This window comes from Eurypyga helias, unplaced genomic scaffold, assembly GCF_000690775.1.
Source record: "Eurypyga helias isolate BGI_N326 unplaced genomic scaffold, ASM69077v1 scaffold43171, whole genome shotgun sequence".
Lineage (NCBI taxonomy): Eukaryota > Metazoa > Chordata > Aves > Eurypygiformes > Eurypygidae > Eurypyga > Eurypyga helias.
Window position 1 is genome coordinate 1 of NW_010233547.1, and position 12,438 is coordinate 12,438.

General features: G+C 36.9%; 1 protein-coding gene across 1 annotated transcript; it reads left to right on the forward strand.

Moving 5' to 3' along the window:
- Positions 1 to 1,849: 1,849 nt before the first annotated feature.
- On the forward strand, positions 1,850 to 6,993 carry LOC104517185 (ephrin type-A receptor 7-like; the record flags this gene model as incomplete). The annotated part of the gene is made up of 2 exons (XM_010161764.1): positions 1,850 to 1,914; positions 6,316 to 6,993. Coding segments are annotated over 2 exons (743 nt in total), but the record flags the coding sequence as incomplete, so codon positions are not given.
- Positions 6,994 to 12,438: the final 5,445 nt, after the last annotated feature.

The following is a 12,438-nucleotide window of genomic DNA, read 5'->3' on the forward strand; positions in this document are numbered from 1 at the left end:
GGGAGCAGCGCAGCCGCCGCTCGCCTGGGAAGCTCTTCCCCTGTAACTTTCGGTGCCGCACGGAAAGGCCACGTTGCCTCTGCGCTGGCTGATTTGCAGGGCAGGGGTTTATGTTTGTTTGTTTGTTGTCTTTTCTTTCTGGGATGTGCCTGCCCGTTGCTATGTGCTGGAGAACTGCTGCCAAATAAAAAAAGTTTAATGAATTGCACCCATGGGACGTTGTGCTGGAGCCGAAATGGTTAAATTTTTCCTGCTAACTTTTATTTTTTTTTCCTCTTTCCAGGACCATTATAAATGTTCTTGTTTAGCAAAACACCACATACACCACCTGCTTTTCTATAGAAAGTGTTACAAAGTAAAGCCCCTTGAATCCAGGCTTAATGAAATAAGCAGATAATCTTTCTAGGGAGAGACTATCAAACCTCCTTAATGAGTAGTTCCACTTTATTATTGAAGTATAGGCCTGTAATCTACCCTTGTGTGTTCAGCTAACACTCCAGAAACTTTATCAACTGTATGAACTTTTAAATAACTTTTTGAGTAATCTCATCTTTCTAGTAATTCACTGAAATTTTGTGTTAAATTCTACTAGGAGAAAAGGCCAAACCCGGAATTATAACCATTTCAAAAGACCCCACGAAAGTTGCTTCAAGTTACAGCCTTAAAACATACATTGAAATATCAGTACTTAAATGCTGAGTATAAAGTTATAAATAGCTTTATTGCTAAAAATATACTGAATAGATTTACATTAGAAATATAACTTTTGATTTAATGAAATAGATATATGAAGTTAAATGTGCAGCTTTGAAGAAGGAATCTTCAAAGTGTACCGAACCTAAATATATGGCTGATCACAGCTTTGGCTGTTTGAAAGAAGGTATTACAGAAAATTATTTCCTTTTTTTTTTTTTTGACATCACAGTTTAACATATGTATCATTTCAAAGTATTACATAAATTCATAATAATATGCTAAGAAGCTTATAACTGTAATTGAAATGTAAGATTTATATAGAAATGTATGTTTGGAGGTATCAGAGCATCAGTAATATCAACTCCAATATGCACTGTAAGATATTTAAGAGTTGATTTATTAAGCTGTGATTAACCACTTTTGGAGATGGGGTTATGTTTAGCTGAAAATATATTCACTGCTACTAGAACTGATGCTTTTTTGTTTAAAAGTGTCACTGGGGTATGATGACATGAAGATTTCAGTAAGCCATTACCACAGAGTGAAGAAGTATGATTTTGTGTATGTAATGTTTTGTGTATGCGAAGTGTGTGGTAATTGCAGAGTCTTTTTATTTTCTGTATTCCTGATTGTCATTTCTTTGTAGAATTACTGCTTTATAACCTAAGGGACATATGGGGTTTTTTTTTCTTCTTTCTAACTCACAGTGCAAGGTGTAGACTAGTCCTGTCATAATCAGTTTGGAAAAGTGTTGAAATGTTGGTGTGCATTTGTTTGTTTTAAGCTCATTGTAATAAACAGCATATGGGAAATGTCCTTCTTATGACAAAGGAGATGAAGGGAGCATGCATCCTAATGACTGATTAGTAACATTTTAGAGCACTAAGAAAAACAATACACTTTGGTTTAAGCAATGAAATTGTTAAGATTAATGTATAACTGCTTATATGTAGTTGGTACATAATCATGTAATCATCTATTTACAAGTAAATGCAGAGTTGTGGCTGCATGTAATATTTTTAATAATATAAAGAAAAGTACTGATTCGTACAAAAATTTTATTTTTAATAATTTTTTTCAGACTTTGTTCTTTGGTATTATGTTCCCAGTTTTATTATATTTAACAAAGAGTGGATTTTTTTTTTCTTTTTAGTAATATTGCTGGACTCTAAAGCACAACAGACAGAATTGGAATGGATTTCCTCCCCTCCCAATGGGGTAAGTACTCCATGCAAAAATTAAGTTCCTAAAGATGAGTAGTTATTATACAAAAGCAATTGAGACACTTGCTTTAAACTAGCTCCCCCTCTTATTTCTCTCAGTAATTGTACCAAGTGTTTATGGTTCTTTCATTTTTAGAATGGGAAGAAGGGTACCTCAGCTTTCAGTGTACAAATGCCAGCTAATTAAAAGGAAGCATCTCTTTATAAGCTCACGTAAATGTTCTCAGTAGCTTTATGTTTTGTAGTGTAATCCTTTGTGTTGTACCAGAAAGCTCTATATATGTATAACATGGTATTTAAAATAACTTTTTCCTTCTTCCTTTAGAAACAGCAGATTTACTTCTGTGTGGAAACTTTCTAAAAATATGTTTTTCATTTTCTGTGTAATGGGTGATCATAAATTTGTTTACGATGTTTTCTTTGTAATTGAATAGCACAGATTGAAATGCTCTAAAATAAAAACATTTATACTGCAGATGTGTTTGAAATGACATTACGAACTCGAAACATCCCCAAGTCTTGAGGAGCTTGATATCTGGAACTAGGTACCAATTATGTGTTTAAGGCCACCTCAAGCTTGCTTACGAATTAATCTCATGGTACTTCATGAAATTTACCATTGTAAAGTGCATCATTATAAAAAATGAGAAGTTTAAAAAGGTTGGTGTTATTTTCGTATTTATTATATATGAGAAGCTGAGAAATGCTGCTTTCAGTCTGAATGAAAAGTGGTATAAAACCCCTGCTTCCTCAAGTCTTGGGGAAGCACAGTTTGAGAAAAATAAAATGGCTATATTGACCTACCTTAGCTCAGTCTAACAAATCATAAAACATATGGACATTTGTTACTCATGGAAACAGTCTTACTGAATCCATTGCAACTTCTTGCATGAACAAGGACTTGGGGGATCAGGCCCTTAATCTTCAGCGCATTAAGAAATCTGGAGCCAGAAGAGCGTGAAGTGTGAGTGTGGATATAAAAGTGTAACAAATCCTTTAAATAAGAAGAATGAAAATCTCAGAGTGTCTTTCTTTAAAAGCAAGATCGTAAAATCAATACAAGCATAAACTGGAAACGAATCTAAGGACTTCAGAAAGAAAGTAATGGGAGCTCAACACGTATGATGGCTAATAAACCTCGGCATTAGTGTTTTCCACTGATTGAAGCCTTTACCAAAGGTGTTTGAAAGATTAGCTTGGTAGCAATTATGTTAGGCTAACCTGTAGATAATGAAATACATGTCAACACATGTTACACATGTCAGCATACTGAAAGATGAAAGTAGAGTCAAATTCAACAAACAGTAAAAGGCGACTTTCAGAGGCAGAAGCCAATTTCAATGAGGAATTAAAAGTGAATCAAAACTAATGGCTGGATTTGTATGCATGAAAATGTTCAGATTAGTTGCTTGTAAATTAACATAAAAGTGCCATTTTAATAACGTAATTTTGAAAACAAATGTTTTTCTAATTTTAATTACTGAATTTTCTACTATGCAATAAAGACTTCATGGGAATAAACACAGAAAATCTTCTTGAGAGAATCGTCATAGTACAGAATATATCAGCCAGACACTCGTTAAATGCCTCATTCAACTGCAAATGTTACATATAACAATGATCTTGGTGTTAAGATAACTAAGAAGTTTAAACACCATATATTGAAACCAACAGAACAGGACACATTCAAATGGAATTGCATGTGTATCACCATATGTTGAAGCAGGACACAGTAAAGTTGAATTCTTTTGCTGTAAAGGCTATGATGGCATGGATCACTTTAAAAAGACTTTAATGAAATGTGACCTCAGATGGCATAGGTGAAAACATGTCCTGAAGTACTGATGTATTTTTTTTCCTGCAGAGAAGCAGGTACACATCCAACGGACTACTTGAAATAATTGCTCTGTGATTACATAATTGAATCATAAGTCATATTTCTTTAATTTTGTAGGAAAAACATACTCTATGGCTTTCAGAATATGTGGAAAGGCAGACCTTGGTGTTTAGTGTTAGGGATAACGTAAAGTAGGACTGCTTCCCTGGAATTAGTGTTTTGTATTGTTTCCCTTGACTATAGCATAAGAATGTCTCTGATACTAGCTAGCCTCATGTTGTAGGCTTTTGACCCCAAGAAGGCTCATTTGTGTTGTATTATGAAAAATGGTTTGATTCTGTTAAATGTATTTTGTTTGGTTGAGGGTTTATGTTTTACTTTTCTTTTTTTCTTTTCTTTTTTTTTTCTGGGGGTATGTGTGGGAGAATTTGTTTTGATGGAGCATTCCACATCAAAACCCGGGGAGTCAGATTCTGCTCTGTGGTGCATTGGAGTTACTTTCATTTCAAAGATATATGTTGCCTAATTGGAATATCTTATTGCGGAGTCTGGCTTGGTGTTTTGAGGGAGGACTGCTTACAGAAGATAAAAAGAATCAAACCAACCAAACAAAAAAGCCCCCCAATCCTCCCCAAAAAACCCCAAACCAACTCAACAAAAACCCAGTGCTACCTGATGTGAAATGAGAATATAGAAGAACCAGTAAAGTCTTAGGCTTCATGCCTTTTTCTGGTGAACTTGTATTTTTTGTTTTGGTTTGTTTTTCAATGTTTTTTGTTTTTTCAGAAGCCTCAGTTCAGGACTCCTTTCTTTTTTTCTTTTCCTTGTTTGTACTAGTTCTTATATAGAAAAAATCTTACTCATTCAGATCTAATAAATCTATTATGAAGATGATAGACTTTCTTCTGTTCTGAGATTAATACAGTTCTATATGCAATTAGTTCAGTTAACTCCATGAGCATTTAATATTTCAATCATTTAATACCATATGCATATATAATACCATACATACCATGCCTATATTAACTCTAGGTCTTTGAAATGCGCTTTGATGTTTTCAACTTCTGTGCATTTCAGCATCTGCAGCCATGAAGATGCTCCACAAAAAAACATTTTGTGGTGATAACTTCCAGCATCAATTCAGCCACATCTGCTTTTTTGCGGAGCACTATACCAACGTTAAAATGATCTCATTTGCTGTCAAATAGGCTTGCAAAGTACTGTATACTGCACGGCTCCCAGTCTGGGAAAGCAATGCCTTCCACGCTTGGTTACCGGTGTAAGGAGTGTCAGTGGATTCTCCATCCTACAGAGGTGCTGAGTATGCTAGTCCCACAAAGCACTTAAGCACATGCTTACCATTAAGCTCATAAGTATTGTCATTGATCTTAAGCGTGAGCTTAAGTGCATTATTGACACCGGGCCAGAGGGCTAAGTGCCATACGGAAAAGTCATGGTTGCCTATATCACCAGGTGAGGATAGCTCAACTCCCCTGCCCACAATTTATTACAGCTGTGGTTTCTGCAGTGAATTAAATGTTGCAAGAAATGTGAAAAAAGGTGAGACATACTGTTTTGCTTACACCTGGGTAGATCCGCCTGGTTGATTTCAGTGGAAGGTTTGCCATTGCCGGAGGTGCAAATTCCCACGCTACCAAAGGCTGTTAAAGACTTCAGGGCTGTTACACCCTCACCAATTTGTTACATAGCTGGGATCCTAAAGAGGGAATAACAACAACAAAAAACCCACCCCTGGCTTTGAACCAGTGAACTTTTAGTCACGTGGGTTCTTCTTAATTATGCATGTAATCTCATGGTTCATTTGAACTCCCAACTAAATTAAGTTTCTTCCTTTTAACATGGATGCAGCCACTGAACAAAATGTGAGGTAAGGAGCTCTCGCTTACCTCCTTTGGTTTATAAGTAGAACAGAAGGTGGGCTGAACAAAAAGGGGAAAACCAAAATGTTTTCTTGATTTCAGATTTTTAATTCTCTCCACTTTCTCTTGCCTTCTCTATGCCACTTTCATCATATAGGAGTGAAAATCCTCCAACTCTCAAGTTTCAAGACCTAGTCCTATGCTTTCTGTACAACTGGAAGTTTTATGTGCTGTAACTACACAATTTCAGTTTCTAAAACTTCACTGATTTTAGATTTCTCTAGAAGTGAAGCTGCCTCCCTTCTTTTGCTCTCTGCTTAATCAAAACTGTCATGACCTTAATGAAATGTAGGAGAGCCTGGTGTGTAATATGAACTTGGTACCCCGGACAGCCTTCTCTGACTCTTCCCCTTTACAACTGTGCCCATGATATGACAATGATTTCTAGAAGTTATTTGTATGTGGGAAAGACATGGAGGGAGAGAGAGACTGCAGCTGTATTAATACATATTTTCTTCATTTGGGTGCTAGAGAGTATTTTAAATACAACCTACTTATTATGAAGCCATACTGTTGAAAAGGAGGGAGATTTGAGTTGTGTGAAGCCTTTTAAAAAATGCAGTAGTTACTTCTGGTGGCATACGTGTTTTGTGTTACTGACTGTTTGTTATTGTTTTAGTGGGAAGAAATTAGTGGACTGGATGAAAACTACACTCCTATACGAACATACCAGGTATGCCAGGTGATGGAATCAAACCAAAACAACTGGCTTCGGACTAACTGGATTGCAAAAAGCAATGCACAGAGGATTTTTGTAGAACTGAAATTCACTCTGAGGGATTGTAACAGTCTTCCTGGAGTTCTGGGGACTTGTAAAGAAACTTTTAACTTGTATTATTATGAAACAGACTACGACACTGGCAGGAATATCCGAGAAAACCAGTATGTAAAAATAGACACTATTGCAGCAGATGAAAGTTTTACCCAGGGTGATCTTGGGGAAAGAAAAATGAAACTTAACACAGAGGTGAGAGAAATTGGACCTTTGTCCAAAAAAGGATTCTATCTTGCGTTTCAGGACGTAGGGGCCTGCATTGCTTTGGTCTCTGTCAAAGTCTACTACAAGAAGTGCTGGTCCATCATTGAGAACTTAGCTATTTTTCCTGACACAGTGACTGGCTCAGAGTTTTCCTCTTTAGTTGAAGTACGAGGAACTTGCGTCAGCAGTGCAGAGGAGGAGGCGGAGAACTCGCCGAAGATGCACTGTAGCGCGGAGGGAGAATGGTTAGTGCCTATTGGAAAATGCATCTGCAAAGCGGGATACCAGCAAAAAGGAGACACGTGTGAACGTAAGTAAACGTACAACTTGCTGCAATATGTACATTATAGGTCATGATATATCAGCTTATTTTTATTATTTTTTTTTTCAAGACAAATATGTCATCAGTCTGCTTATAAAGTTTTTGGATCCTCAATCTGTAAACTTCACATTGGCTAATCTAAAGTAGTCAGCCCTTCTGGATATGGAAATCAGTGGTTGCATACTGCATTTTTAAATTTAAACAAGAAAAGTTAAAGTTTTATGAAGTACAAACCTAGATTCAGGACTAACATTTTAAACTGGTTAAAGTTCCTTGTACCTCTTCCTAATGCTGGGCATGTCATACCTATCACAGACCACTGTATCAATAATTTCAGATATGAATAGTTAAACAATTTGTTCTTTCACATGACCAGTGACAGAATTATAAGGAAACTAAAACTGAGGAAGTAAACTTAGAACGAAGTGTGGTTAGTACTGGGAAGAATACACAGGCAATAAAAACTGAGTTAGAGATTTGTATCGAGTGTGTAAAAATTCAAATAGAAGATAAATCTTTTAAACTGAGTATCAAGTTTTCATAGTAAAGTATATTTTCCTTTCTACAATATATTTCTACGTTAAAATAATTATAAGCTTTTGTCTTGCTGTGAGATCATGGTGATTAGTTTAAAATACTAGCAAATCAGACACTACTGAGTCTACATTCTAATGTAGACTATTTCTGATTCTACTACATTCTAATTCAGACTGACTCAGGTATCCATATTCTTAGAGTGATATGAATTAGCATTCCTGTCACTGAGGCTACATGTGTAAGATATTTCTGCTTAGTGTGAGAAAGGATATTTCATTGTCTTTGCTTACAGTAAAATCAAGAGAATAGGCAGTTTGTCTGAAGATGGTTTTTTTCATGTATTGGTCTGTAATTGTTATCATAACACAAGAAGTTACATATGTTGTGGTTTAACTCTGACACAGCATATCACGATATTTTTATTGTAAGTTAGGCAAATATTTGTTGGTCAGAAATGTTGTAAATCAGAAACTGGAAAAGAAAAAAACCCCACAAATCTGTGAAGAGGAGAAACCTCCAGAATCTTGGAAACAAAGCTGGCAGCAGTCACCGAGTCTGAGATATCTGTGTGAGGACTTCAAAATCTGCAGAGGATTAGCGACACCCTAAAAGAGAGTAGATAATTCTCCTTATTAATAATTGTCCTGAGGAAAAATTACGATTGTGTTCTTGACGAGTTTTTACGAGGAAATTTGGTACAAGGTGAAGTGAATTAAGTTGATCTGAGGCCTTTGTAGCCTTACACAAATCTTTCATTGTTCTGTTGGGAAGGGATGAGGGCTTATACACTGTGGAGGGTGATCTCATTAGGAGTAATTGTAATGTGAAAAACTGCCCCCACGAAACCATTCAGTAGACTGTATTAAAGCTCTGTTAAAAATATTGTGTTGTGTCTCATAGAAGCCTGAGGTTTTTTTGGAGGGACTCTCTTCCTTTTCTTAGTTAACTTGTTCTTGATCACAGATCTAGTCATGGTTGATGTAATTAACATACTAATTTTATTTGACTTTCAATAAAGGAGAAAAAGTATCCGAAAAAGAAAACAGTGTATATTGAGAAGTGAGTGGGTGACAGGAGCTGAGTGAGCGTGGGGGGGATGGGTGGAGAAGAAATTGGTGTTTGGTAACTGAAATTCAAGTAACCTGTTTATTAAACAGGCTTCTTAATTTCTAACCGCACTGATGTTGACAAAAGAATTAAATGATAACTTGTACTTGAGTATAGTAGCGTGCTCATTTGCAAGAACACTTCCCAGTTTTGGCTTGCTTCCAAAGCAATCGCTAAGAGAATACGCTGCTCTGGAAACAGTCCAGAGGATCATTTATGGTATTTTTCCTCTTTCCTTTGAGTGATCCTGTTAAGAGTTTCAAAACAAACTCTGGCTCCATATTGAGGCAAGTTAATGTATTTGAGAGGAAAAGGTGGGAGGCAGGCACTAGCCGAATGCACGCCGTTGGCAGCTCAGAGTCAGAACGATCTGGGTGACTGTGGTGCACAATAGTAATTGCCGTCTGTGATACTTGTTAGCCGTGTCTGTGCTCGAGGATGTTATTAAGTATGATCAACTATGTAGTGACCGATAATACAGCTGGCACACTGATACCACGTCTGTTTTGTGTGACAGATATTGAGAGAAACTTATCTGAACATTGACACTAATGCAACTGGCTATCTGTTACTGTCAAGCTGTGTAACAGATCAAGCAGAAGCAAGTTGGCGTGTGCTTTCTTAACCCAGAGCTTTTATAGCCCTGTCTGAGGGCTCACTTCTGCAAATGCTTTGTACCTGGCATGCTGTGTGACTTCTTTGGGACTACTCATGGCAGAAAGCATTGTGCTCTGTCAGGACGGGCAGAAGTCTGTGATTCCTCTCTCACACTTGCTAAAGCTCAGCTGAATTAACTTAACACAATAGGAAGGTCTTTTAAAGATACAGAATAATACTTTATCTGGCTGCGTTTCAGCAAAGGTAGGAGTAGATGGCCACATTGTAGTTCCAAATAGCTCTTCAGCCTGTAGCTCAGTGGGGATTTTCATCTCTGTTACACTAGCTTGATTGGCTGGCTGTGATTGGAGGCTGTATTCTTTTTGCATACAGCTTGTCTCCTGTGTGTGAAATTTATTGAGTTCAGATACTAAAACAATTGAATTTTGATTTATGCACAAGTCTGCACTGGATGTGTTGCTAGAAAATTTTTTTTGTTGTTGTTGTATGAATGTAAGTAACTGGTACTGCTGGGAAGGATAAGGAAGAAAACAATTGTGAGCAGTGAAACCTGGAAAATGAGCTCCTATGTGTTTCTTCTTCAGTGCTCAATCTTTCAAACTGAATTAATCTTTTTTTTTTTTTTGATTTACACTTATTACTTCCCACCATAGGTGTGCTAAGGAGCCTGTGCCACCTCAGTGATCTATCGTGATAACACACACATACATAAGAGAACAAAATTCTGGAGAGCTCACTATTGTAATTTAAAGCAAAATCTTAAAGCTGGGTGAAACAAGCATGAGAAAACTAGATAAGACTCAAAATTTTGAATTGCATATGCTTTTGCTTATGTGCAAAGGCACTGTCTCCTCAGTGTTGATCTTACATCTGCTGGTGTAGGGCACTAGGCTTAGGTATGGAAGCTGTACATTTTAAAGGCCTGTCTTGAAAGGTACCTAGCAAAGGTACCAGAAATATACTTAAACACTCAGTTCTTCCAACATCATGTATTGCATCTGTTCTGCAAAAAACCCAAACCCGAGCAAATAAACCAAACCAAACCAAAAACCCCAAAACCCCCCAAAAAACTAACCAACCAAAAAAACCCCACCACAAAACCCCAGTGAAGTTCTCAGTAACTGTAGTAGACTCCCAATAGGCCTAACATGAATTTTATTTTTTTTTATAGTGGAGTTCAGTCAATACCTTGTGCATATAAGGAGCACACTGTGATCAGTGATTGGTATTTGAAGGAGAAAATTATAATTTGAGAACCTCTAGTGTAATGTATTTTCCATCTGTTTCATGTTAGTTGGGGGTGGGGAGGGAGAGAATTAAATTTATTCAATTGGAGCAGTAGAGCGATATTTCATAAGGTAGGAAGCATCTCTTAATATGACTGAACTGAGAAATTACATAGATGATTTGGCACCAAGTCCAAAAATTCAGATTTCTAGGAAAGCCAAATGGGTGCATTTTACTGTTAAACATTTTATAGTACCATATGCATTAACAGTTGTTTTATTGGCCCCAAAATGGGGAGGGGATTATAGCTATTTGTACATTTTGTCTTGGTGAGGTAAAAAGGGAGCTACAGGCTTTTCTTTCCAAACTTTGTCATGTGCTGAACACTGTGCCAGACTGCAAGCTGCATCTGTTCCTTTTTTTCATCTTGGGACAAACTTTTATCTCTTGACTTTGTGTAATATTACTTGATAACAGATCCACAAACAGAATTTTCCTTATGCTTGGCATATTTGTGATAGAGTATGTGTGGTTATGTCTTTTTGTTTGTTTGCTTGGTTTTTAATATTACTCCACTTAGGAGCTGATATGCCACAAGTTGATTAGTAGAGGGCAATGAATTAAGGAGGGAATGTGAATAAGTTGTCATTCAAAAAATGTTACCAAGCTTCTAGAAAGCCCATGTTGTGAATTGGGTGTATAGTTTAGCCCTGGTAAACTGTATGGTTAATCTATGTTGATATTCCTATATTTTCAACTTGAATTTTTTTTGCTTTGTGGAGAAGGGGAAAAATGGTAGGAAACCTTTTCAATGGCATTTATATCATCAAGACCCTTAATGTTTCCTTTTTTTGAAGAAGTTACCTTTCTTTCATTTGCCTCAAAATTTACTCGAGGGAAGAGAATGTAATTATGCTCAGCAAATTGAACCAGAGCAGGGAATGAGGATAATCTGAGTATTGCCATTTTCTCTGAAGCCAGTGGAAGCCCAACAGGAGAGTGTCTACCTCCTTTCATTTTTATTCTCTAACATATATAATAAATTTTCTGTCCCTTTTTAAAGAAAAGTCAGTGTGGTCTGATATCAGGGCTCAAATACATCTACATAAGAACTACTGGATTTAAAATAACCCAAACATGGAAATATCTTTTCAAAGGAACCTAGCAGGGCTCAGAAAAATATACTAGATACTTTCAAGGTAAAAGTAATAGTTTCTAGCTAGACGGTCAAGAATACGGAAGGTGTTTCTACTCTGAAACTCCAAGGTCTGATTTCTGCTTCCAGTCCCCTTTGGAGTTTCTAGGAAGTTGAATATCTTGGCTTTCTTTCTCCCTGGAGTCATCTGACTGCCACCCCTGTCAGAGATGTGTTAGAAAGGTATGTTTTCTTGATTTATCTTTCTTTCAGAACAGTCTAGTGTTCATAAAGAGGATGATTTTCACAAATTTGTCAGTCTCCCTAAGTCATTCGTGTTTCTTTGACCTACTTTGTTCATGTCCTTCAGCCTTTTGGATGTGACAACAGAGAGGAGAAGGGGAGAGGAGCTATGTCTTCTGTTAAACACATCCTCTTTGAAAAGTGGTTTCCAAATTAAATCATACAAAGTGGCTTGTGTTCTCAGTGGTCGGGGCTAGCTGTCACCTGAAGAAATTGGATCCTTCATGCTTCACAGCATTTTTTCCAGGTTTCCTCTGGGCTGCCTTTTGGCCCTAAGATACAATTATTTTTTGTAGTGTTCCTTTGCCTGAAGTGTCTGAGTTAGTTTGGTTAGTATGGTTATAGACCATCATAGTTTTGGTGATACAGCATCCTGTCTGAAGTGTGATATGAAGATATGTGAGAATTAAGGTGATAGTTGAAGTGATCAAGTGGTGGAGGCAGTCAAAACCAGCTCGTCCTTATCCATAATGCCATCAGAGTGACCCCTAAAATGAACTGACTGCAGAGCTGC